Source organism: Scophthalmus maximus, chromosome 7, assembly GCF_022379125.1.
Source record: "Scophthalmus maximus strain ysfricsl-2021 chromosome 7, ASM2237912v1, whole genome shotgun sequence".
Lineage (NCBI taxonomy): Eukaryota > Metazoa > Chordata > Actinopteri > Pleuronectiformes > Scophthalmidae > Scophthalmus > Scophthalmus maximus.
The window spans coordinates 19,236,833-19,262,977 of record NC_061521.1 but is presented as its reverse complement, the minus strand read 5'-3'; the positions used below and the strand labels follow the sequence as shown (position 1 = coordinate 19,262,977).

The 26,145-nt window shown below is 43.5% G+C and overlaps 2 protein-coding genes across 7 annotated transcripts; one reads left to right on the top strand and one right to left on the bottom strand.

Moving 5' to 3' along the window:
• Nucleotides 1-76: 76 nt before the first annotated feature.
• hrasb (HRas proto-oncogene, GTPase b) lies at nt 77-15,340 on the bottom strand. Of its 2 annotated transcripts, none has more exons than XM_035643665.2 (6): nt 14,950-15,340; nt 6,898-7,044; nt 5,804-5,982; nt 4,087-4,246; nt 3,274-3,398; nt 77-3,082 (listed from the first exon to the last, which is right to left on the bottom strand). In XM_035643665.2, exons 2-5 carry the CDS (start codon nt 7,006-7,008, stop codon nt 3,279-3,281), a joined length of 570 nt encoding a protein of 189 aa, XP_035499558.1. In that variant the 5' UTR covers nt 7,009-7,044; nt 14,950-15,340; the 3' UTR covers nt 77-3,082; nt 3,274-3,278. The 2 variants fall into 2 exon arrangements, with proteins under 2 accessions (XP_035499558.1, XP_035499559.1); XM_035643666.2 differs by lacking the exon at nt 14,950-15,340 and adding an exon at nt 9,677-9,818.
• Nucleotides 15,341-16,528: 1,188 nt separating this feature from the next.
• lrrc56 (leucine rich repeat containing 56) lies at nt 16,529-25,460 on the top strand. 5 transcript variants are annotated; one of them, XM_047333497.1, is made up of 14 exons: nt 16,529-16,825; nt 16,995-17,161; nt 17,337-17,424; nt 17,986-18,046; nt 19,183-19,279; nt 19,782-19,979; nt 21,975-22,152; nt 22,238-22,468; nt 22,781-22,848; nt 23,242-23,384; nt 23,532-23,782; nt 23,871-24,210; nt 24,375-24,473; nt 24,767-24,907. In XM_047333497.1, exons 1-13 carry the CDS (start codon nt 16,774-16,776, stop codon nt 24,439-24,441), a joined length of 1,941 nt encoding a protein of 646 aa, XP_047189453.1. In that variant the 5' UTR covers nt 16,529-16,773; the 3' UTR covers nt 24,442-24,473; nt 24,767-24,907. The 5 variants fall into 5 exon arrangements, with proteins under 5 accessions (XP_047189453.1, XP_047189450.1, XP_047189452.1 ...); XM_047333494.1 differs by lacking the exon at nt 24,375-24,473 and having other exon boundaries at nt 16,535-16,825; nt 24,767-25,460; XM_047333496.1 differs by lacking the exon at nt 24,375-24,473 and having other exon boundaries at nt 16,538-16,825; nt 16,932-17,161; nt 24,767-25,460.
• Nucleotides 25,461-26,145: the final 685 nt, after the last annotated feature.

Sequence of the window (26,145 nt, the reverse complement as noted above, 5' to 3'; positions counted from 1 at the left end):
AGGTGGCAGCAAATCTCAAATTCAAGAGGAACATACAGCAAAGTAAAGTCTTGTTAGTTGACGGATGCACACACGGTTTCATCTTAACATCTTTATTCCTGTCCTGCAATACATTTGCCACATTTTCAAAGAGTAAATACGTCTTAAATAGCTAAACAGTTGACATTTTCACCAGTTCCTTCCACACCTCCATTCCACAGTTTGCAAGGGGGATAAACAAGCCCTTGAGCACACTGCATCCTTGTGCAAAACTCCCAAATAGTCCGTACAGTCTTTGTAATGCTCGCCAGGTTTTCTGACACGTATACTTGTGGTTCGCTGGCTGGAGTTTCCCTGTGGAAACATGACGCTGATATTCTAATGCAATGGGAATTTGAATGCATAGTTTCTTTTGGAATTCTATGGTATTATTATGAATGTACTGTGTAAGGATCGACATGGGAGAGGACAAGCACACTATTAGGACGACTGTAATTACATGTTACAAACTCTTTTTTTTTTTCATTAAAAGATTTGAGTACAATGGGTGAAACATAAAAGTGAGGAACAACACAGCCCAAAACGGGACCAACTCCTGTATTATTTCAGTATCGTAAATTTTACACAAGGCTTCTCGCAAACGATATCTAAAAGACTCGAACACATTCACAGTTCATATCTGTCCTCTAAGCAGAGAAATGAACGGTCAGCTGATAAAATAAAACAACTTGACCACTATCATCGACACAGAAACTGGACATGAACATATTTTTAAGCCATGTTATAATTGAAAAATAATCACTTTAACTGTACAAAATCAGTAAAAATAAAAACTTTGTTTCTGTTGAAAAGAGGCAGTGGCAAAATAGCATTTGTCGTCTTTCATGGCGGCGGCCGGTTGGCCAACGCCTGCCTCTAGTGTGTGGATCTCCATACATTATCATGCATGACCGATTCTCAAAACTGTTAAAGTATAATCTGGTTTTTAAGTAAACATTTCTTATAATTATCATCATATGTTCCAATGTGATGGAAATAAAACTTTGTATAAACACGAGAGCAAGACAACATGGCTTCTACTGACATTGTCTAAAGGAATTCGCTTTAATTTGTTTTGTTTTTCAGTCATGTTAAACAAAATCACATTCACATGCTTTTACAGAGAACCTCCCCCCCCTTTTTTTAAAAAAAGCAGGAAAAAAAGTCAGTGTAGTGTTTTTAGGGGCTTGTCCTGTCTTTCAAATTCTGTACAGCGCATGTCTAAACTCAACACACTTCTCTTTTTTTTTTTTTAGTTGCACACAATCAAACGTGAACAAAACAATGCAGCAAAGGGAACACACACACGTGTCTCAGGTAGAGCTCGCTGCATACATGAGGTACAAACTAGATAACATAAGGCCAAGTAAACACAGAGCAGTCTTTTCCATTTAGGCAGCAAAGTTAATGCAGTTGTGGAGAGCACAAGATAGTCAGTGTTAAAAAAACAAAACAAAGCAAATGCGCTTTGATATCCCAATATCCATCACTTAATTCACACACAACAGTCCCACATATGGTGTATATATGTTTCTGACATGATTAGCACCTGACCTGTTATTGTTCCTTTTGAAGAGCTCAGGTTGCGGAGAAAGAAGAGTAGTTTGAGGATAGCGTGGCGTGTGGGAGAAACTGAAGTGAGGCAGGACTTTTTGTGCGTTACACTCTGCAAAGCTATCTGGTGACATCCTTAACCCGGGGTTTCCAGGACTGTGGAGACCTTCCCGGGCCCCCGATTCCTGAGCCTTACTAACCACAAGGAGCGACCCTTATAAAATCAAAAAACAGCCGTTATCAGCATGTAGTAAATAAGAGTTACACGCACTCTGCAACTAGAGAAATAAAAGCAGGAAAAATCAACTGGTTGTCATTTTTTTTTGCCTAAAACCTTAATCTGCCAATGTATCACTGTACAAGAGAAGATATTTCCTCCTATTCCACAGATTACCTCTCCTGCCTTAGCAACCCCAAAGATGACAACAACTACATTTTCATGCGCTGTACCTCTCCTCCCTCAACCAAGGTAAAAAAAAAAGGAGTCAGTAAATAAGTAGTTGCCAGTTGTCAAGTGGACAGTTAAGAATCCTATTGCACCAGAACCTACGTACACTAGCCGTCACTATTATTATTAATCCACAAAGACAACTCTTGGCAAAGAAACATCTGTGAGGAAAGAAGGCAGCTGGATTATTAAAAAATGCATCCATCTTTATATTCTCCATCTTCAAGATATCTGACCTGAAAAGTACTAACTACATCCGGCAGGTCATGAAAAAAATGTCAAACCAGAAGCCTTTGGAAACAAACGTCTTTGCCCACATAGTGCTCAGTGACTTTCAACATGCTCCAATCACAAAAAGAAAAAAAAGTTCCATATCATAAACAAAATCAAAAGACTTTTACAGCTAGGCTAACTGTTAAACAACGACAACAACAAACAATAGCCATTCAGCCTTCACGTCAGCCTCCACCGCCTGTATTCAGTATAACGAAGCAAATCAAAGGAAACCAAAGGCAGGCGGAGTCGGATGGAGATGTTTATTCATGTAAGAGGTGTTGGGGTAACTAGTTGTCCCATTCCAGTCCTTTCCATTTAAGTCAGTCAGTCCTTCCAGTGGTCAGGCGAGGGTAGTGGAATTAGGCTTTCAATGTGGGAGGGCGGTTGGTGACGCCCCCTTTAAGACCAGTGTCGAGACTGAAAACAATAAGTTAGCAGAAAACTTGTGGAGCCACCCAGCGAGACCACACTGGAGTTGACAAAGAGTCGTTTAGTGGTGTTGCTCGCAGGTCGGCGTGTGGACCAAAAAAGAAGAAAAAAAAAAAGGGACCAGACAAGGCTAGTTCAGCTGGCCACTCATTGGGCAACAATCCGAAATCCTCCTTTCCATAAAAGGTCTATGGTTCAGTCAGCTCTAGTGGTTTTCCTTGAGAGCGTTTGCATCAATCGTTCCTCTTTTTGAAAAAGTTTGTGTGTCATCATCATTGAGTTGTTTTTATCTTCCTGTCTTTTAGTCCATGCTGCCACTACGCGCCGTAGCATTTATCCTCAACGTGCAATAGTCAGCTGGGGACACAAGAGGTGGGCAGTTTGTTGTTACAGAGGCATACAAAGAATAACTGAGAGAGATTTTGTAGCCATAACCTGGATATAAAAAGACATAACTGTCTGAGTTCCAGCAAAACTGTCACATTTCTTTGCATATTACCCTGTAGCTGTCAAAGAAGAAAAATACAATTTTTGGAGTAATGTCTCACCTGCATCACGATACCACACAGCGACAACTCATACAATCCTGACCGCTCTCATCAGGTGGGTTCAGCTTCCTAAGTTTGTGCTGTCTGATCTCCCGGACCAGTGTGTAGAAGGCGTCCTCTACTCCCTGTAAACAAACACACACACACACACACACACACACACACACACACACACACACACACACACACACACACACACACACACACACACACACACACACACACACACACACACACACACACACACACACACACACACACACACACACACACACACACACACACACACACACACACACACACACAATGAAAAGGTGCAGCGAGATGTGGACACTTGCTAGCGGTCAATCCGCAACCCTGATCAGTTCAGAAACCATTAAATCAAGAAATCTTGATGATGAAGTTATCACTTCATTCTTTGCACAGTCTCCCGTTTGAATGATTGTGCAGTGATGAAAGTGAGAGTCTGTATGTGTCTACCTACTGTAGCTCTGTTCTCAAACCAAGGTAACCTGGCTATGAGTCACAGCCTGCTGCATAATAAAATGTTCCCAGCAACACCAATCCCTTCATACCGTTGGCCTTTCACTGCTCTATTACACAGTCTATAATTGAACGCTGTCATAACTTGTAACCCCTTAGAATAAAGGGGGTTAAAATATCCATATACAGGTAATCTGAGTTTTAGGATTTGTGAGGATTGGTGGGAAAAATTAAAATACCAGGAAATAAAAAAATAATGTGTGACAGAGAAAGAGTAGGGTGCTTCCATGACAGTGCGTGTACATTATGTGACGCTTATTCACTACCCACCTGTCGTGTCTTGGCAGAGGTCTCAATGTAAGGGATGCCGTAGGAGCGCGCAAGTTCCTGCGCTTGCCTCGTGTCCACCGTGCGTGCTGGGAGGTCACATTTGTTTCCGACAAGCACCATGGGAACGTCGTCCGAGTCCTTAACGCGTTTGATCTGTTCTCTGCGAATAGCAAAACAAGGAAATAACTGACATTTCAATATGCAAAACGTATATTTCGGTTTCCCCCAACTTGTCTGTCCGCTGCATTTAATCACAGTGACGTCTCTCTTGTTTGGAAGGCTCCCAGTTTCATAAACAACTGCAGCTCTGCCAACGGAGAGCCAACCACCCAGGGAGCTCTAGGACCCTGAGGAAGAGCCGGGGCCCACTGGTGCTTGGCTGTGCTGCACTGCTGAAGGAGGGAGGTAGGGAGGGGGAGGGATGGACAACGGGCAGGCTGCATACAGCATTACCTCATCATTACAGCAACCAGCGCCAAATGCCAGGCAGCCAGGGGGAAGTGAGCGAGAGGAGAGGGTCAGATCAATCAGCTCAGCCCTTCTCCCTCTGCCACATTACAGCAGGATACATCCACTACAGTCAGCCCAGCCCATCTGCAGTCAACACTGCTAATGGTGTTTACAAGCACACTTCCTCTGAGTCTCGATGTCACAGCAGACAGAATGGTATATTATCGTTTGCTCCTTCGAATTAAAGACAAAAATGAATATCAAAATGCTCTTCCCAGTGTTAAGCAGGTGCCATATAGTGTCTATACATGCGAACACTGGGGAGAGAAGTGTTTGGAAAATTGCCTGACTAAGTTTGTTTGGGAAAATTGATGACAGATCTTTAAATAACTCTACAGCTCCGACCAGGGACACCACCTATTCTAGCGTGCAGCCAAAGATCCATGCATGCTTTCACACACTGCACAGTGATATCATGAGTTGTGTTAAAGCTGGGGCCAAAAAAAAGGGCCATGCTGCAGTGGTGGTAAGACAGACAAAAGTGTGTGTGTAATGAAACCTGCATAACTGTCAAGGAGATGGCTAAGTAAATATGCAGCCTCTTACTTGCCTTGTGCAAGACTGGCAAGAGGCGGTCTGTATGATGAGAGAGATAGAATATGGCAAAGAAAGAAAACACTGTCATCTCCAGCTGAACCCCCCCCCCCCCCTTCTCCTTCCCTGTCCTTGGGAGTGCTACCTCTCCCCGCTCCTCTAATTGAGTCAGGATCGATTTCATTGGCATCGTGCTGTAATCCTCCAGTTGGGGGCTAAGCTGTGTTAAACGCTACAGCATGACATCAACCCACTACTGCAGAGAGCTGGCACACACACGTATACACACCCCTCTCCCTCCAGAACACACAGGATACCCAGAGACACACACACACTCACTGCACTGAACCTCAGATGAGAACAAACGGAGGAGAAAGGATTTTGTGTCTGAACACCATCATGGCTGGCCTGTGACCCGGCAAGAAAATACACATGTTCACATCGACAACAATAGATCACATCATGCTCAATAACAACGTCAGGGCTTTGTGAGGCCTCCTATTCTCTGTCTTTCTACACACACACACACACACACACACACACACACACACACACACACACACACACACACACACACACACACACACACACACACACACACACACACACACACACACACACACACACACACACACACACACACACACACACACACACACACACACACACACACCTGTACTGGTGAATGTCCTCAAACGACTTGGTGTTGTTGATGGCAAAGACGCATAGGAAGCCCTCCCCTGTCCTCATGTACTGGTCCCTCATGGCGCTGTACTCCTCCTGACCTGCAGTGTCCAGGATGTCCAGCAGGCAGGTCTCCCCGTCGATCACGACTTGCTTCCTGTAGGAGTCCTGCAGGGGGTAAGGGAAAGGAACAACTCCAACATTTAGAGAGGCGGTAAAGGAATCAGTGACATGTGTGAATGAGCAAACTATAGAGAAAAATCAGACAAACAGAAAAGGTTAAGATTTGAGGGAACTTGTGGGTCCATCACTGCTAAGTACCATGTATATACATAATACAAAGATGTGGAGTCATGATGTCAAATTGGCCACGTAATAAGTGATATATGTTATTAATTTCATGTCCACTTCCAGGTCAAATGACCATCAAGAGATCAGAGGAGCAGGGCATCCGAGCCAATGTTTAGCCTTCCAACACACGGCCACAAAAACATGGAGTGCTGTCCCTTTGTTTGTTAGAGCATAGGGGCCAGGAATGCAAATACACAAAAAGGACATTGTCTGGCCAGAGGCAGGCGTGGTGAGAAAGAGAGGGAGAGAGAGAGTGGAGACAGAGGGAGAAAAGAGGAGAAAGCAGTCGCACTGGATTTCCTCTTTACAACTTTGTAATTTCATAAAAATATTTTTAAAAATGACTAAGAAGGGCAGTGTAAATATATAACTTCTTTATACAAAATTAGAAATGTCTTCCAAGCCTGACTATTTGGAGAACTGCCACAGCATTAAAGTAATTAAATTATATTAACTCGGTTTAGACTGAGCTGTCGTCTCAGGGTTTAGACAATATAGTCCTGCAGTGACAGGGGTTTGGGAATTTAACAAACGCGCCCCCCCCCCCCCCCCCCCCCCCCCCCCCCCCAAAATACCACAAAAAAAAACAGGGAGATTAATGCAGGAACTTCTACCACGTAAGTGCAAAAGTGGTGAACAACCAGAACTTATTATCTTTTAACTATACATTTAACCCTTCAGTAGATTGCCACAGTAATAATAATGTGTCGAACATGCAGAGGAGGGCCGCACCTCGATGGTGGGGTCATATTCATCCACAAAGTGGTTCTGGATGAGCTGGATGGTGAGTGCACTCTTGCCCACGCCTCCAGCTCCCACCACCACCAGCTTATACTCCGTCATCTTCACAGCCGCTGCTGCTCACCACACACGCCACTGCTGCAGGGGAACAAAGGGGGAAGAGAAAGGTGCAGGTCAGCACGCTGACAAAAAAACAAACATTGCCACAACCACTGACAAACACAGTTGTGCCAAGATATTCTCTGCCACTGGACTGCCATGACGCGGGTCATAGCCAGTGTGGCACGGACAAAACATTCATATTATCATTACTGTCTAATGGGGAGAAACATTAGTGGTTTGTCTGCGTGCGTGTGTGTGTGTGTGTGTGTGTGTGTGTGTGTTGGTTTGTGTGTGTCTGCGCGCGTGTGAGGTAGGGGCAGAGGTTGAGACCCTCAGAGGGGAATGTGAAAAATGTGCTGAAGGTACTCAATGTTCCAACCCTCTCCCGCTCAGTGTTAGCAGCAGCAGCAGCAGCAGACAGAGTGTATATGAGAGGAGAGAGAGGAGGGGCGTGACACTGGCAGGCTGATCCTCATCACTCAGGCTTCACATTACTCATGTCTCTTTTGAACCCAAGGTGATAGACGACAGAGCCAGGACTATCAGATAAAAAACAAACAAACAAAACTAAAAAAATGTCTTTGAGTACCTGCAGTTCCTTATTTTCAACAATACGATGTTGTGCTCTTCTTTCTGTTGGTTTCCCCTGTTTATTCCAAAGGGATCAATCCATAGCAACAGAACAAGGGGCCTAAAAGAGGATTTTATGACTCCAGGTGTGCCTTCAGTTGCCATCTATGGACCCACTGAACTCACCTAATAGGTCTAGTAGTCAAAACCCTGACAGTAAATCAGGGCACGTTATTAAAGAAACACGTCGCCTCTTGAGAAAACACAAGTGATGTCCAGTTTCTGACAATTAAACTTTCACAGGTAAATGCTACCTTCACAAGAATGAATGGACCTTTTTAGAAAAACAAAAATGATAAAGTGAAGCTGTTCCTACACCTGAGATAAAATTAACCGTAGAATTTTGACCAGTAAGGGAATGAACATTTCTGAAAAGGAAGTTTAGAATAGAGTCCAACTGATATATAGGTCTATCACAGATGTATCATTATTAATATTTGTTTTTAACAGAACACAATGCAGAAAGAGATGAAGGTATTTAGAAATGGTGAAAACACATGAGAAGACTAGGTTAGGTCTGCTAGTCAAAAACCTACAGTCAGGCAGCTACAGACAGTAACACAAGGCGTGCCTAGTAAATGTGGGAATTTAACAGATAAGCTTGTTAATTATCTCATCAGAGTTTCAAATAGTGAGTCAGCTGGAATCACACATGTATATACATGCATAGGCGCGCACGCACACACACACACACACACCACCCTGACCCCCCCACCCTTACAACACTGATGGCCAGTGAAATTCCAGGCATGTTGCGTCAACTGGTCGAGAGAGTAGTCATATGGGTGTTTCCACAACATACAGTGGCATAATGTGACTCAACCATAGGACTCAACTTATTGCAAAAAAACAAAAAATAAAAACAACTCAAAAAAAACCAACAGAAAACTAGCAAAAAACAAAACCCTAAATGACCTAAAAGTGACTTGACACCAGCACTGTAGAAGACATGATGAGTCAGTGCTGGAAAGACGTGGAGGATTTTGCAAGACTGAATTACAAACAAGCCGGAGCTGGTGTGACCAACTTATAGCAAACCACAGGTTAAGTCAGCTGGAGGCCCATAGCAACCGCAAGAACCTGCCGTGGTTACGGCTCCAGTTTGACATCATACAGGCAAAACTATTCGCTGTTCTAGGGCTGAACAATATGCAAAAAGAAAGAAAAAATCATATTATGATTACTTTGACAGATATTGCAATTGTGGTGTGATTGATGAATTTACCAGGAATGTTAACTTTAGCATTTAATTCTCGCTGTAAAAAATAATTTAAAAAAGATTCCTGGGGTCTGTATGAAAGTCTGCCTGAAGAACATGGTGTGAAGACTGAGGTATCATCGCAGCAATCCAAAAAATTCCAGCCCCTGTGAATTGGATATTGCATTTGGATATTGCTATATTGCAATAATATTTTGGATTAATTGGTCAGCCTTAATATCTGAATAGCTCTATTGCTATGCCTCAGAGAATGCATGTTTTTGCAAATTTTTGAATTCATATGAAAAGAAGTTCAAGAAGAAGTTTGATTCACACAAATGATGCCCTGTTGGACACTTTCATTTATATCAGTCTAAGGCTGCAACTAACGATTATTTCCATTATCGATTCATCTGTCGATTATATTCTCGGTTAATCAATTAGTTGTATGGTCCATAAAATGTCAGAAAATGGTTCCCAAACCCGCAAGATGAAGTTTTGTTGGATCGGTTCAACTACTTGAACCAAATATAGGAATATAGAGAAACATTCACGCTGACAGACAAACATGTAGAGCTCTTAGAAAACTCTCAGAGTTGAACCGATTCATCAATTATTAAAATAGTTGGCGATTCATTTTGTAGTCGATTACTAATGGATTAATCGGTTGCAGCTCTATATCAGGCACGCCTTGACACCTTGGCCTAAATTCCTCAAAAGCAATGTCTGATGGTACGGGGTAGTAGAGAAAAGGTCATGTGGGGTTGAACATCTCAGCCTGCTCAGTGTCCCACGGCTGAATGTTCCTTAAGTGAGCCGAAGAAGAAAAAAATCACTAACCTGCTGCACCACCTGCTTACGGAATGTAATCAACCTGTCAGGATTTCACGAGCACCGCATCACTGTTCTTCAGGGCACCAAATATAATGCACAAAAAATGCACTTTGTTGCACAAACCGCTCGCTCATTCAAAGGCGGTGAACGTCAAGAGTTTTAGCACAACCCTCTCTCTTGTGCTTAATTTCCCCAAGGAGCACACACACACACACACACACACACACACACACACACACACACACACACACACACACACACACACACACACACACACACACACACACACACACACACACACACACACACACACACACACACACACACACACACACACACACACACACACACACACACACACACACACACACACACACACACACACAGCTCGAGTGAACATTAAACTTGACTGGTAGAAAAACAGGAACAGGTGTCTTGAAAACACTTCTGGGAAGTTTCATTTAAGTACAACATGCAAAGTAAACTTATAAAAGCTAATTCAGTCCTGGGAGAAAAGCAACAGACATGCGGCTAAGTGAGTCTCCGGCAGTGATTTGCATGTTCCTTTGTAAGAGCCTCTATTTGTGTTATTTGTGTCTGAAGAGTGTGTAACTGTGCTGGGGCAGACTAAGATTAGCCAACAATAAGACTGTGGCACACTGGTGTTAATGATTGACAGAAAAGCAGACTCGCTAAGTGAAGACAGCCGTTCGGCTGCACTCATTCAATCACACGGACACACGCATGTTCCAGCCAACACACCCTCGATCCCATGAGCCACTGCACTGCTCGACCCCTTAATGGAACAGGTAGCTCTGAAGACCCCTTCACCAATATCAACAACGGTCTCCCATGCAAAAACACTCACAAGCATCATTCTCAAGAAAAAACGGGGAGGGGAAATATCCTGACCCCTTCCAACATTTAGCTTCCTTTTTCCCTCGCTGTAAATAAATCGACCTGGTACACACGGTGCGGCGTTCGCTGGCTGGAGTACAGAGACCGTGACGGAGCCGCAGGGCCAGCGCCCCTGCTCAGAACCTGCTCCACACAAATAAACAGCAGCTGTGTGCGAAGACGGGGAGACTGGTGCCGTGCAGGCTGGTGTCGGAGCACCTTGGCCACTAAAGGCTACAAGCTCAACGCGGGGCGGGAATTCACGTCAAGACTCGTTCAGCTCAGCGTGTTCAAACGGCTATCAGAAACAACACGGGCACAAAATGAAACACAAAATTATTGTAGATTATGATTCTCTTTTCAACTTTCTCATTATTACATTCATCAATAGTTTGGTCTGTTCATTGCTAGGAAATTGTCCATCACATTTTCCTGGCCAGCATTAGCTTACCACAGTGTTGCCGCAAATGTCTGCCAATAAATAACAAAAAAATCCAAAACCCCAAATCCAATTTCTATTGGTCACTACTTACAGATTAATACAACAAATCTTTATATCTGAACTAGAAACACGAAGTCTCTTGGAGTTTTTCCACTATAACTGATCACAAAAAATTGTATCACCTCTTCCATGTTCCTCACCTTTCACCTTATAGAAAGATTCACGCTACCACACCAACACATTTTCAAATTTACACCTTAGTCAGCTGAACTTGAACTCCCCACACACCTTTTGTCTGACAGCAACAAGTCCATATAAGTTATATTAATGATATTCACCTCCTCCCTAAACTGAAGATTTTTTTGTATGGGTACGAACAAAAATGAGATTGACCCCTACAGTACCCTATCCCAAACAACCACCACTCTGACACGGTTGGTCATGGCGTTTCATCTCCATATGCAGATCTCAAGTGTACACCTGCCAAGCGATTGGAATCAACAGCCCAAAAATGCAAATTCAACACACCCATGCCCACTGCCATTAGACTGGAGGAGGGATAACAGACAGGCAGCCGCGCCATCGCCTGTCAAACTAGGCCACGTCTGCGGCTGATTAATAATACACACACACATATGGAGATGAATGTGAAAAATGATTATTTAAAAGACATGCTTTCGCTTTCTCAGACCCACTTGTTGTCAATGGTGGCATATACTGAGCTGGTTTTTTTTTGTACAGACAGGGAAGTGGGATGAGGATACAGCAACGCACTCGAAATCACATTCGTCAGGGCACATGAATTTTTTTGATTATTCGTCCACATACAGGTACTAAGCATGAGAACTTTTTGTATAGGTTTTCACTCAGATGTTATCCTGCCACAACCCCATATACTCCTCGTTCATATTGTACTGTAATTAATGTCAGTGCCTGGTTAACCTGTGCTGTCCCCAATTGAACCAGAGGTGCAACAGTTGCCCACATCGGCACGTGTGCACATGCACGGGTTATAATAACAATAACACCTGTAAATACATGCACAAAGCCATAACTATGTCTCATAATGTCCTATTTTTTCCTTTTTAAAGTGTACATATCTGCCAAAAGTATTAATCCCATAACAAAGTTCTAGAGGTTAAGTGTAGAAAGCCTCCTTCTACATCTGTTTATGGGTAAAGGGTTTAGATTCAGGGACAGGCTATAGCTGCAGACTTGTCTACGAGTTGGTGGACTATCCCCTTCCAGAGTCCCCAAAATCTTTGCACGGTTGCTCCCTTCTTGATCACAGAGCACCACACAGTATGTCTGTGTTTAGGGTTATTTATAGCTCGCCACCTCCAGCCTGGGAAATTAACAGTTCGTTTTGAAACCCTAGAGCCCTGCCTGGACCAAGAGGATAATCTTACATGACATCTTACGGAGGGTGCGAGCGCAGAGGAGCGAGAGAAGTGATGGGAGGAGAGTGGCTGGGAGGGGGGGCGGGGGGAAGAAGGAGCGAGAGGGCTACCCTTACTATATGCCAAGGGCATAGCAAACCACAGGCGGGGAGGGGTCGACCTGGAAAAACTGAAAAATAAAGAAAGAAATCAATAATGAAAATGTCAATAAACATCTAATGACTTTTTCTGTGATTTCACGTAACCTGGAAAACGGCCCCATCACTTCACTCGTGATGCGAGGAGGAGGGCACGCAAGCGGCCGTCTTCCTCGACATGCGTCCTGCTCTGCCATTAACGTGCTTAATTGGTTAAAGGATCCATACTGGCAGAGCCACAGGCCCACTGCAGAGATAATAGATTTTTGATGGAGCGATGATGGTAAGGAGACCCTCTCTAGGGAATATCACTGTCGAATACTGAGACTCCAAGACCCATCCTAGAGCCCCGATAGCCCACCGCACCCTCCCACTGCTCTACAATGACATCATCCTCCTAAACAGCATCCAGGCATTAGTGCTGACAAGCAGCTGAGGAATGACTATTCTGCTCTTGGAGGCCAATGGAACACAAGCAATTGGGGTAATTATTAATTATAAAGTCTTATTGTTACACTATGAGACATTTCTAACAGGACTATCCATTTAGTATTTATCCAAGACAGCCCCCCCCCCCCCCCTGTGAATTTGTTTAAGGAGACCCTTAGTTTCTGAAAACATGCAGGAGAGTATGTGTGTGCAACGTGTAGTAAACAAGCTGCTCCTGAAGGCACTGGGGTCCAAGCGACCTTTACCACACTGGGTCATCCTTTTAGCCCGTCGCGGCCGGGGGAGAGATGAAAAGGCCAGCTGACCTCTACACAAAGGCCTGCCAGTTAGAGGAGCCACGAGGCTTATCATCAGACACCAAACACCCCGAAACTCATCAGTGGTAGTCGGGGGAGTGAGTTGATCTCGTTCAGTTGTTCTTAGTTTGTGTCTGGGCGCACGTGAACGCGCAGAAGGAAACCGAAAGCCATATCGCATGTCATGTAAACAAAAAATGTCAGTTAGCCCATAGGAGAGCAGGATCAGCTTTCCATAGAAAACCTCACAAAAACCAATATAATAACTCCTCACATGTACTGTACACTAGGCTACCATTGAGTCCTTCCCAAGCCCCAATTTAAATCTAAAAATGAAAACAGTATTAAGTTATTGGTATCTGAAAGAGTCACTCTTATATTTTGGCTTGCAGCTGGGCAGCAACCTGGCTACAGCTGTTCGGAGAAAGGGACAACAACAGATTAACATCACACCTCCATCACTAGATGGACTTTCTCCAGCTGTTTTTCCAGCTGCCCGAATACGCGCATTGACTCTGAACTACACCGACGCGGCTGACGTCAGATTAAAACGGGTCAACACCGGTCCTCCTCTAATGTACTCCAACCACTTTATGATCATATTTTTTTTTTAAATACATACATATGGCCATTATGATCCACCACAGTGATGTTGCGATGGATAAAACAAGACATAAACAGCAGTCATTTGCATTTAAATCACCCAAAACACCCAACAAGAAACAAAAACACCCTTGTTTGTTTTATGTTTTTGATTTATGATGAAGACAATGGATTCTGACAAAGACTGGTGTCAGGTTGAGATGACTTCACTGTTTCTTTTTGCAGTGGCCATAATTTGACCGGTGGCCAATTAAGACACCGGTGCTGCATTTTCGCCTTCACCATCCAACTCACTTGACAGTTTGTTTTTTAAACATGTCCCACGGTAGAATCTGTTCCCATGTCAGCTTTATAAATGCCTTGCAATGGAATCTAACTTCCGCAGTGATACATTCGGGGCTTTTTTTCTCGTTTTTTTCTTTTTTTTTTTTTACTCAGTATGACGGGGCGTCACCCTGCCCGTCTGAGTGGCCACTGTCGGCAGCAGCAGGCAGCAGCAGCAGCAACCTCAACACTGTCTTTCCATTGGACACAAATTCATAATAATAATAATAATGATAATGATAATAAGGATACAGGCGACAGAAACTGTGGCAGTGTTCGTTACGGTGCCTTCGCTTTCCTTTTCAAAAAAAGGAGAAATGAGTGGCGGTCCTCCGTAGCCAAGTTCCAACACCCCAACTCAAAGGGGGCTGGCAATCAAAATAGATACATGTTTTTAAAATATTAATATTAATAACCCATGTTGTATTTCATACATGTAGACAGGTTTTTTTGTTTGTTTTTTTAAATTTATATCTAAAAAAAAGGAGGGCAGTATGAGTGGTGGGGCTAACGTTAAAGCTCGCGCCGGGCGTGAATTCAAACGGTACGACAGCTAGCTACCGTGTTTCAACGGTAGACCGCGATCTCCAGCAGCGGTGTCCGACAAGGAGAAGAAGAAGAAGAAACAAACAATGAGAGCGTTTCAAAAAAAAAAAAAAAAAAGGAAAGGAAAGAGGACAAGCATGTGAAGTCGGTGCCGCCGACACAGGAATGTGCACTGCATACTTACAACGAGCGGGCGGCTAATTAGCGACGACAGCGACGTTCGGTCAACCGGGGAAGAAGGAGAAGAAGAAGAAAATCGTCCAACTCTGTCGCCTCTCAGCTGCAATCGGAAGCAAACAAGATGTCCTTGGTTTTTGTTGTTATTGTTGTTGTTGTTGCTGCTGCTGCTGCTGCTGCTGCTTCCCGCCGTCCTCCCGGTGATCTGCTGCACCTTCTTCTTCTCTGTGTTGTTTTAATTTTCAGTGGGTGAAATGCACCAAAGCGTTCATTGGCTGTGGGTGGACGGGGAGCCCGCGTTGAACAATGTGCTTCCCACAGACAGAGGAGGGAGAGAGGGGATGAGGAGAGCGGAGTGCGGAGCCCACGCCCAGCAGCTCTATCACACATAGACCCGCCCCGGTTACCATGCATGTTGCTGCTGCGTTCACACGCTGTGGGAAATGAGGCGACTCCCGCTGCTGAAGGCCAGCTGACCTCTCCCAAGGATTTGCGAAAGTTTGAACAGACGGGACATCCCTGCAAATATTTAAGCGTAGTGGTGGAAGCCCTTGCTTTATTAGCCTGTAGAATAACCGATACCATAAGGACAACCTACCTGAAGTTATATTTTGCTGAGCATAAAAAAAGGACAAGCATTAGCTGCGTACGTAGTCCATCGAAAAATTGTGATCTCACTATTACCCTAGCGTTGATTGTGGTTATTTAAGTGCTTCTGGTAGGGAATATTACATATGTTAGATACTATCAAATGCATCGTAATTCATGTATTCATGTTGTCCAAAACAGTCACATTTAAAAAATAACCATTAGCAAAATTATTAGTCATATTTGCTGAGCATAAAAAACCAACAAGCATGAGCTTTGTACGTAGTCCTTCGACAATTGTGATGTCACTATTACCCTAGTGTTGATTGGGGTTATTTAAGTACAATTAGGGAATATTTAACAGGTTAGATACTATCAAATGCGTCGTAATTCATGTATCTGTATTATCCAAAAAAGTCGCATTTTCAAGACATAGTAGTCTTAGCCATAATATTATACAGTTCAAAAATAGATACAAGAAAATAATATTTGACCAATACAGAAAGGAAGAAACCTAAATGTGGTTTGTCTTTGTATTTTTATCCTATTTTTGTTTTTTGTTTTTGAGATGAATAAAAATCATAATTCCCACAAATAGCACACAATATGCAGTATGAAATAGCAGAATCTCCTCATTAAATTCTTTTGTACAGTATGTATTACCACGGTCATGATAGCCACCACGATAGCAAGCTCTTTGCAAGCAGTTAAATAGTCATTCCTTAGTGATGTATTATAGATAATTATCCCCCTTCTATAATCTGTTCTTCGTCAGGTTTCATTAAAATAACACATAGTTATGCCTTTATTGCTCGTCTTTCTCCTTTCCACCTGGACACTGCATAAAGGGGCTCTGAATGTGTAATGTAGATAAAACAGTCGCTGGGAAAATAGATATTGTGACACACTTTTTTTTTCATTTGCTGAGTTGATCATCATGGTGACCACATGAATTTAAAAAAAACTACAAAACTGTAGAGTTTAAAACGGGCACTTGAAGGCAGCACCACTGACCACTGTAGGCGGGATAAGGATGGTCGTTTACGAATTCATCTTTAATAACACTGGCGATATGTGAGAACCATTAGCTGTAGCTTTTGGTACTGAGAGCGTTTTTTCAGTCAATGTTACCTGTTTGACGTGCACTACATTTCCCAGGGAGCCACGGGTCTCTCCCAGTGCCGTATCCAGGAAGTCGTCTGCGGTTGTCAAGCAAACTTTTGCTCGTAGGCAAAGTGATTCCATGGTCTTAAAATGCGTAGACTGTCTCTCTGGACCGTGGCTTCCTGCTACAGGTACATGTATTCGGAGTAAAAACGACTTTATAATATTCAATTAGAAGCACATTTCGTTATTATTTGTTCAGGGTGATTAACTCACGCTTTGGTGCTATTTTGTTAGCTAATTTCAAGCTAGTTAAATGGGACAGATGTGATCATATTGTTAACTTCCGGTCGCCGTGAGAGATGAGTTGTTGTCGTGGGCCCGTGGCCCAGAAGGTCCGGCCCGGTACAGCCCGGGTCCTGGTGACTGAGCTGAGTGGATCAGGACATATCAACCCAACTCCTGCCACAAAACCCTGTGAGGACTTTGAGACAGCAGTGGAGCGCTACCTCTCTCCAGAGAAGCTGGTTAGCTTGCACTAAATGCATGCACCATTCCTGTGTTATTGTGTTAGTGTGTGTGTGTGTGTGTGTGGGTGTGACTTCATACTGACTAATGAATCCAAGTCAAGTAAGGATAACATCCAGTTCAATATGTCAGTCAGAGGTCAGCTGTTGTGCCGATCATTTACATTTCCCACAGAAATCGCTATGTGGAACTTGGGAACTCTCTCACGTGACCTCGCTGGAGATCTGCGTGGACACACAAGAAAATACGCTGGGCAACTTTGGTAAGGTGTACATGAAGGCATTTATAAAGGCAACTAATTCAAACATTATTGCACAAGTACAAAGTTCGCATACTTATTACGGCCCATTGTTTCTCATTGGTTTCATTGTTTATATCTGTCACTTATGCAAACCTGACCCTAACTCTATAGATAACCAATATTTAAAAGTTCAGTGTACAAAAATGTTTAAATGATTCAACTAGATAAGAGACAAATATAGACATTGCTATAATGTACACCATGTGTCCATGCTAGATTTCCTGTCAGGTGTGCAAGAATGAATTAATCATGACGGAAGAACATCTTCATTTTGCTCGTCTTTGTCCTCAGAAAATTCTAGATTACACAAGGAGCGCAGGCATGACACAATATTGGCCATACACGTGTAAGTCATGCTTAGCCTGCCATTTTAGATGCTAATTCTTTAAGCTAATTCGGTTGAGCACATGATGAAGTGCATTTCGTAAATGAACCACTGAGCTGGTTCGAAACTAAAATTAAATAACGCCCCGCTGTGAACTAAACAGAAAGAGATGTTTTGTTCTTCTGACAATCTTCCAGGTGCCCTCTTGCCCAGGCTGCTGCAGCTGAAAATGAATAACAGCGTGATCATGTCAGTAAGGTACGTGTAAAGTTCTTTCAAGTATCAAGTCTTGAAAGGCAACCTGTTCCTAAGGGCACAAAAACAGACTCATACTATTTCAATATAACCTGATGGAATTTTACAGACTCTCAAGGAGTCGCGAATCCTGAAACCAAAAGTGAAATGTGGTGTTTAACAAAGCTGGATTTGTAGTACTAATCTATGTTTGTTGTCACAGTATGACCAACTTCATATATCTAGCTTATATTTAGAAACAAAGCCAGCAACAAAGCCAGCATGTCCAAGTCTTTCCTCAAACAGAAGTGTAATTTGACCACGAGCAGGGATCGACCCAAGGGATTACTGTCATGCTTTACACCGGTCACATGTGTGCTACAAGACACTACAAGGCCTCGGATGCCATAATGAGACGGAGCTTTGAAGCAGAAAGTCGGGTCAGAAAAGGTACAGTGTGATTGCAGTGCAGGTGTAGCGCACTGCATCGCTTCAGCCAAGGTTTTCCAGATGCATGTTGAAGCTTGTAAACCAAACGGCAACAGATGTTGTGTTTAGTACAATCTAAGAGATAGATCCACATGGAGAACAGGTTCAACCAATCCGTCTCACAATAGGACACAGAGGGGTTTTTAGGCATATCAGCTTTCAGCGTTATCCTGGAGAGAAGAAATATGCATTTTCTTCTGGATTGTCTCGCCAGCTTGATTGCAGGCAGTGTCATCTAAAGCAATATACTTCCAGGATGGGACACACAAAGACACGTATTATCCTTGCAACAGGACAGGTGGAGAATTGTTACCCAAAAGAGGGGTAAGAGAGTACAACAGAGAGATAGGGTGCTGGCCGCTCCACCCTCAGTTTATAGCAGAGAAGAGCCTGCCTCTGATAGCATTTCCTGCTCTGGGCTGTGAAAGCTGTAGTGGAGAGGGTGTAACAGGGTTGTAGATATTCTGAATGAGACTCTGGTGGAAGGGTCAGAGCAGTGGTGTGCTGCGGGGACAAGTGAGAGGCAGAAGAGAGGGTTGCATATTGGTTGAGAGAGAGGAGCTTCTGGCTTTAGTTGCCAAGAGGCTGGACAGCCCTTTTTAATGATTCACAGTGTTGTGTAACTCCCTTCCTTTCCTCTGAATCAACATTGCTCTGTTGTATGTCCTTAGAGACCTGGGAACCTCCCTCTCCCAACTGCAGGTGCTGTGGATGTCTCGCTGCTGCCTTCAAGACCTCGATGGCATTTCTAACTACTCTTCTCTCAAGGTAGACTTTAGAGGGCACAGTGTGTGAGTGTGTGTGGAGAGACAATTCAACAACTCGGCAAACTGTTAGAAGGAAGAGAAACTGTGATTTGGCTAATTTTAAAAGGTTTAAAACATTTGTATCGATTAAAATAAAAACAAAACCAAGGCATTATTAGGCAAAGTTTTTATATTGGTTTTTAAATCTATTTTTTAACCCGAACATGTTTTCCATTTGGCGTGTTGCACTGGTATCAAATTACAGTAACATTACCACATATCTATACAAATTCCAATGTAATCATCAGAGGCATTGCATCTGTGAAATGGGAAGACACCATATCTGTTTGGTTCTCTGACAAAAAGCTGCCTGTGTCCAACATGTTCATTTCTTAACGACACAGGTCTTTGTCTGTGTATAATACATTTTCTGTCCGTTTGTCTGATCACATATTTTCTTCCCCCTCCATCTCTTGGTCTCTGCCAATCAACACTGTCTGTTCCTCACTCCCCTGTTATTTCAGGAGCTGTATGTGGCCTATAACAGTGTGTCAGACTTGAGTCAGGTTGGCATGCTGGAGAACCTGCAGCTGTTAGATCTTGAAGGGAATGACGTGGATAACCTGGTCCAGGTCCAGTATCTGGCGTTATGTGGCCAACTCCAGACACTAACCCTGGAGGGAAATCCTGTGTGCGTGCGCCCAACACCCACTGCCACTCAGGTAGGATCTGCTAATATTGTTTGTACAATAAAACCAAAAAATATACATTCATTATCACCCACGAAGAGAGATTTAGACTAAGGTAAGACAGATATGGTTTAAGTCCCATCAGTCTCCCCCTGTCAGGCTTTTTGTTTGTGTTATATGATTCAGCAAACACAGATATTTTACCAACAAGCTGTGTTTGCTACAAAAATCATGAATCTGTATGTACTGTTCCTAGGACTAACAGTTCATGACCAGCAATTGTGCAAGGGTGATAATGAAAGGATAGTAATGCAAGAAAAACTGATGATGATATACATGTCGTGTGTGGGTTTTATGTATTTTATGCATGCTTACTTTATCCAGTTAACAGTTACGGTAGGAAGAGATTACACTTAAAATCCCAGTTTCACGCCACTTTAAAGAATTAAGTTGTGCAAGATTCAGAGTCACAGCAATCTGGCAAAAGACAAGAAGAACAAAACAGAGAATGGTCAGGAGTTAAAAAAAACAAAAAAAAAAAAAACGAGCTGGGCAGCGTTCCTGAAAAGGAAGTGTTATATTCAGTTGATGTTGTAAAAGCCAACTTGGAAATACAAATCCGTGGTTCTGATGTAGGTATCCTTCAGTCAGATGTGTGTCCTGTGCTAGCACGTCGTTAGCCTCCATGGCTATGTCAGATAATTGCCAAAATGTAATCAGCGTGTGCTGAGACATGAGAGTATCTGAGTGATCTCACCACTCTGTACCTGAGTCCTTAACACACCAGACGGGACGCTGGGAGATATCTGACACACGTCTGCTGTGAGTACATCATTACACAGACACATTTTCAGCTATAGTACATATTGGATCTCTTTGAAAACGTGAAATGTCCAGTACGTGAAGCAGCTCACCGTGGACCAATTCTGGGACATTCAGGGTAGAAGCTGCATTTCCACTTTCCATGGATTTGAGACACAGTGTGCTTTTTTTTTTGGGCCACTGTGAATGTGTTTATTTACACCCACCACCGGAGCATTAATTAGGAAACTAGGGCAATGAGGAGGGATGCTGAGCTGAATATGCATTAGGCCTCTGCTTTGTAGTGACTGAGGGGGACTTGGGTTTGCTCTCTTGCCACTCCTCTTGCTCTCTCTCCATCCATCGCTCACACAAGACACACACATATCCGCTCACTTCCTCTTACTCAGCCGTCATTCTCCTCCTCTTTTCTCTTTCGATTCCTCCTTGCCAGCCTCTCTCACTCTCTCTCTCTTTTTCATTCACACCACATTTGTGAGGTTTGGTGAAGGGCAGGAGTGCCAATTTGACTCTAATTTGATTGCTCAGTAGCTCAGTGATTCACTGGACTCTCTCTCTCTGTCTTTTTTTCTGATACAACACACATGTTAACACACATAGCTTCATGTAGCTTCCCTCTTTGTTAATAAGTTAGGTTTCACGGGTGACTTAAAGCGTCACAATGGTCAAAAACAAGTCCGAAAAGATCATGAAGGCCAGCTACTGTAATACGTAAATATTATCTCATGCATTTTTATCTTGTGATGCTTGTTATGTTGTTATTGTCACCATGTTCTGTGTTTGGACTCATAGCCAACCACAGGTTTGTTTGACTGAATAAACCAAGATCTCCTTTAAATCACACAGTACTAAATTTAATATAATTTAGATCAGACGTGCAAATGGAGTACGAAGCGCATCATTAAGTGGATCAGTCGATGTCAAGGACAGAGTAGTCTGTTGGGTACGTTAGTCTTTAATATCGTGTTCAATAGCACATAAAGTGAACCCACTGCTTGGCCACAAGGGAGATATGTGCATTAGTGATGTTTTTCATACAGTATCCTAAAAACCACTTTCACATAATGCACTCATGGCTTTTAGTGGACAAAAACTACACACCATTAAGCTGAAATGATTAAGGCCCGCATAAAACTGCCTCTTCTCCCCTTTTGTCCCTATCTGTCCAACATTTCAACCTCTCTTTCCTTCCTCTCTTCAACCCAGACTGGAGACTATAGATATCGGGCAGCAGTGAGGGAGTTGGTCCCTCAGCTGCATTACCTAGACGATACACGGGTGGAGGAGGACGAGCTGAGCCGCAGCAGCGCCATGGGAGAAGACTGGGCCATTCTCCGATACGCCATCAAGAACGGCAACCCCTCACAGAGTGCTGCTGAGGACGGTGTGTGTATATATATGTTGTTTTGAGGCAGACAGGTTAATTACAGCGATGTTTTTAAATAGGCCACTCCCATTTGTCTTTGTAGAGGAGACGGCAGACAGTGCGTGTCCTTACAGCAGACCCAGCTCAGCCCGGCGCCCCGATACCAGCCGCTCCTGTGTCCGGCCGCTCTCTTCAGTGGGCTCAAGACCCCAGACTGGCTCCAGACCCATGTCGGCAACCAGGTCTGGAGTACTCTCCCCTCCTGGATCCAGACCTGGCTCTGCAGACTCGGATCTAGCAGCAGTGGACGCTGAAACCAGCTTCCTGACACACGGTTAGGCACACCATTGACTATTATTCACAGTGATGCTACTTCTGTGTGATCCAGCCACAGTATCTTTTACTTCATCAGCATTATGGACTTGAGTAAGGATAAATGTTGTGACAGAAGTACTGACCCATGAGAGCCATTTTCATCTTTACATTTTACTTAGTTTTAGTTTAGTGCCAGTTTCTTTTTCTTCTAAATTAGCATCACCCTGCACTAACAGCATCAGTCTTTACTCCGCAGCGCTGCCAAGAGGAACTATTTGTCATAAAAGACTTTGATTTACTGAATGTGCCTCACATCTGTTGACTCTTGAAGGAGCTGGTAAGATTCTGTTCTGTGGAAACCCAGTCCAGGCTATTCGAGCAAGGCGTGAGAAGTTGAAGGTAGGTGGCGTGTGTTGGAACAACAGAATTCCTTCAACTCAGTGAGAAAAAACTATTTGTTCCTAAAAAAAAAAGCAGATGTCTGTTAATCAATTATGAGGACAGAGACCTGAGAGGACCGGCACAGTGGTGGGAGGACACGGGGGGATGGAGATGTGTACAGCAGAGTCAGAGGGACTTGACAGATGGAGCCCTCACTGCCAACAGCATGTGATCTGTCACACTGGCATAAAGACACACCGCTGCTGTCACTCTGTCTGCTTCTTTGCTTTACCCAAGTGTATATTCGTAATAGATGTACTCAACTCTTAGGTCTTTATTTTTCTGTTATTTTTTCCGAGCTTCCTCTGCCACTCTCATGCTCGTTCCGCCTCCCTCTCTTCTGCCTCGTAGACGGCACCCACCGGGTCTACTCTCATCCCCCGTGACCTGCCCATCCACATACCAGAGCACACGTACGACCTTGAGGAGCCTGATGTTGGAAAACGATGTGATGTATTTGCTGAGCTTAGAGCATGGAGGGCGCAGCACAGCAGGTACTAACTACTCACGCAGCTCTCTCTAATTCCCTCACTCTCTTTAACACTAAATTATACATTGAATTATATAAACGTTAAATTAACCTCTGTCTTGCCATGACAGATCATTTATACTTCAAATATTCCACCTGCTACATTTTTCAGGCGTCTGCAGGCCATAGAGACGGAACGATTACCACAGGTCCTGGCTATTCAGCACAGGGATGAGGAAATGGAGGAAAATGACTATGAAGGAGACGGTTTTGTTAATGTGAGGAATGACAGCAGTGAAGAGGAACATCGAGAGGAGAAGCATGGCGACAGCCTAGAAACTGCCTTGACAGATTCCTCGTTTCAGTCTCTTTCCCCAGGTGAACGCTCACTGATTGAATGTGCTGGCTGTTTGCCTATAAAAGGTCTGGGAACGTGAGAGAATATAAATATCTGATAATTGTCAGGCATTCGTGGCAGCTCCTGAAACTTTTGTAATGATTTTGTTTTCAGACCCGTATCACAGAGAGGCATTATCCCCCGACGTGGCGCAACTGTCTCTGTCCTCAGACACCACGCTGTCCCCCTCTCCCCCTGTCTGTGCCACAGCAGCTCCTGGTAATCGTATACCCAAAGGTTTTCGTGCACGTCGTCTTCGACTCGGCCAGGCCAATTCAGAACATTTACCTGATTCTGGCAGAGTAAGTTGCTCCCACGGGACAGGGGACACAGAGCAGACACTCCATAGGGTCCAGCAGTTGACCAGGACAAATGTGGCCCTATTAGCTCTGACTGCACACACACCCTGCCCGCCACCTTCAAGTGCCCTGCATGAAGGACTCATGGATTCAAGGTATACCACCATCAAAGCTTGTGTTTAAATGTATATCAGTTCATCATTCATCAGATTAATTTTCTGTTTTGGCTGTTATAACTCCTTTATAGCATATGTTGTTTGAGTTATGGCTCTTAATCCAAAACATTTCAGTAAATTACTGAATTCCATCCATACGTTAGCTGTACCACTTATCCTCTGAGGAGGGGGTTGGAGCCCATCGCAGCTATGAGCTCGGAATGCAGATGAGAGGAAAACTCCATAGGGAAAGAAAAACCAAGGTTTGAACCCTTTTGCTGTTCGGTGCCAGTGCTAACCGCTGGCTACTGTGTCGTCCTTAAATTTCTGAATTGAATTATTGAATCAAATTCTTTGATCTGAACTTTGAATTGAACTGGGGGAATGAACACAGTTTCAAATCAGTGTTTAAACTTTTTTCTCCAAAATAGAGGAATTGTAACTTTTGAATCAAACATATCACTTTACTGGGATTTGAAAAGATGGTATATAGCACTGCAACAGTTTTAAATTAATCGTAATCGTTTAAATCGGATGGCATGTCCCTTTCTTTCAGTGTGGAGAAGGACTTGTCCAGTGCACAGTCTGGCAACAAGCCCCGCCACACTCCTCAGATGTCCAAACTCCTGGACAGGCCAGCGATTACTCGTCCTCACACAGCCAGAGCAGCTCTGCAGACGCATCACCAGCAACACATACTTCGGCCCTGCAGAGGGAGCCCACACCCTGACTGACTGACACCAGAAGGGGCTGATGTTTGGCTGCCCTGCCAGTGATAGTGTGTTACTGTCCCATACCCTTTAAAACAGAGTGGTAGCACGACGACCATTCAAGAGGACTCTGTTCTGAAGCTCACCAGCACCATGCTTTGAGGTGTGTTGGGATTTCCAGCATTTTTCTCTCTTTTTCTTTTACAGAAGATCAAACAGATACTGAAAGCAGTCACACTACTGTTGGGACCAACGTAGCAGTTTCCTGTGTTACTGTGTAAACAACATTAGTGAAGTTGCAGGATGTAGTTGCTATAATGAGATGATCCCTCTAATGCTACCGAGTTGTGTTTTGAATGTAATTAATACCTCAAAGGTGTATTTCTCAGGTTGAAATGTTTCATTATGAAAACTCAAGTGCTACCTTGTTAAATAAATATCTTGATCAACTTGAGAGTACTGTGGCTCTGAGTCAGACAACATATCCTGCACTGTTTACCATTGTCCTGATATTCATGGTGTAATAAAATATTTTTTCCACTTGGGGGCACTATCACTAAACATTAATTGAAAAACTATCAATCACTTCCACCTCCTTGAGCAAACAATCCTTTAAATCCTCACCACAAGATTCATTTCCCCCCCTGACCTGTATGGCCACATCAAAGGTGTCAAAGAGTGTGATTTACAATCTACATATAAGAGCATAAAAAATATTGAAGCTTTGGCTCTGCACGTTGCTGATACAGGACAAAATGTCTTATGATGTATAGACCGATACATAAAAGGAGTTATTGACTGGAACAACCCCCCCACTTAGAGTTTTTATGTTCTAACTGTGACACATCCTCTTGTTTTCCCCAAGAGTTATCGGAAATTACTTGTCCGTTGTACGGTGAAGGACAATCACGGACTGATTTTGTCCCGAGATGAGCCGCAGAGAGTCAGTCACTTTACGACACCTTTGTAGTCCCACAGGGCGATTAATGTTGAGAGTAGTCATTTGTTTTGAAGGTGTCACATAAATTTTTTACATGGAATTCCATTTCAGGAGACCCGCTAAGACCAGAACCCGGACGTTTCCAAACTTGCCTGGTATTTTGTATGAATACCTGATGTGAGCACACATACACACACATGCACACACACACCCGCACACACACACACACACACACCAAGATACATGCAATACAAGACACTTCCCACATTTCTGTCATCCATGCTT

Bases quoted from the DNA above. Each gene is read 5' to 3' on its own strand.
- hrasb (XM_035643665.2), bottom strand. From the start codon at position 7,008: ATGACGGAGTATAAGCTGGTGGTGGTGGGAGCTGGAGGCGTGGGCAAG. The intron at 5,983-6,897 runs GTGCGGCCCTCC...TACCCCCTGCAG, and splicing joins AATATGACCCCACCATCGAG to GACTCCTACAGGAAGCAAGT. The intron at 3,399-4,086 runs GTGGGTAGTGAA...GTTTGTTTACAG, and splicing joins CCTCTGCCAAGACACGACAG to GGAGTAGAGGACGCCTTCTA.
- lrrc56 (XM_047333494.1), top strand. From the start codon at position 16,774: ATGGTCTTAAAATGCGTAGACTGTCTCTCTGGACCGTGGCTTCCTGCT. The intron at 22,469-22,780 runs GTTAGGCACACC...TGACTCTTGAAG, and splicing joins AACCAGCTTCCTGACACACG to GAGCTGGTAAGATTCTGTTC. The intron at 22,849-23,241 runs GTAGGTGGCGTG...TCTGCCTCGTAG, and splicing joins CAAGGCGTGAGAAGTTGAAG to ACGGCACCCACCGGGTCTAC.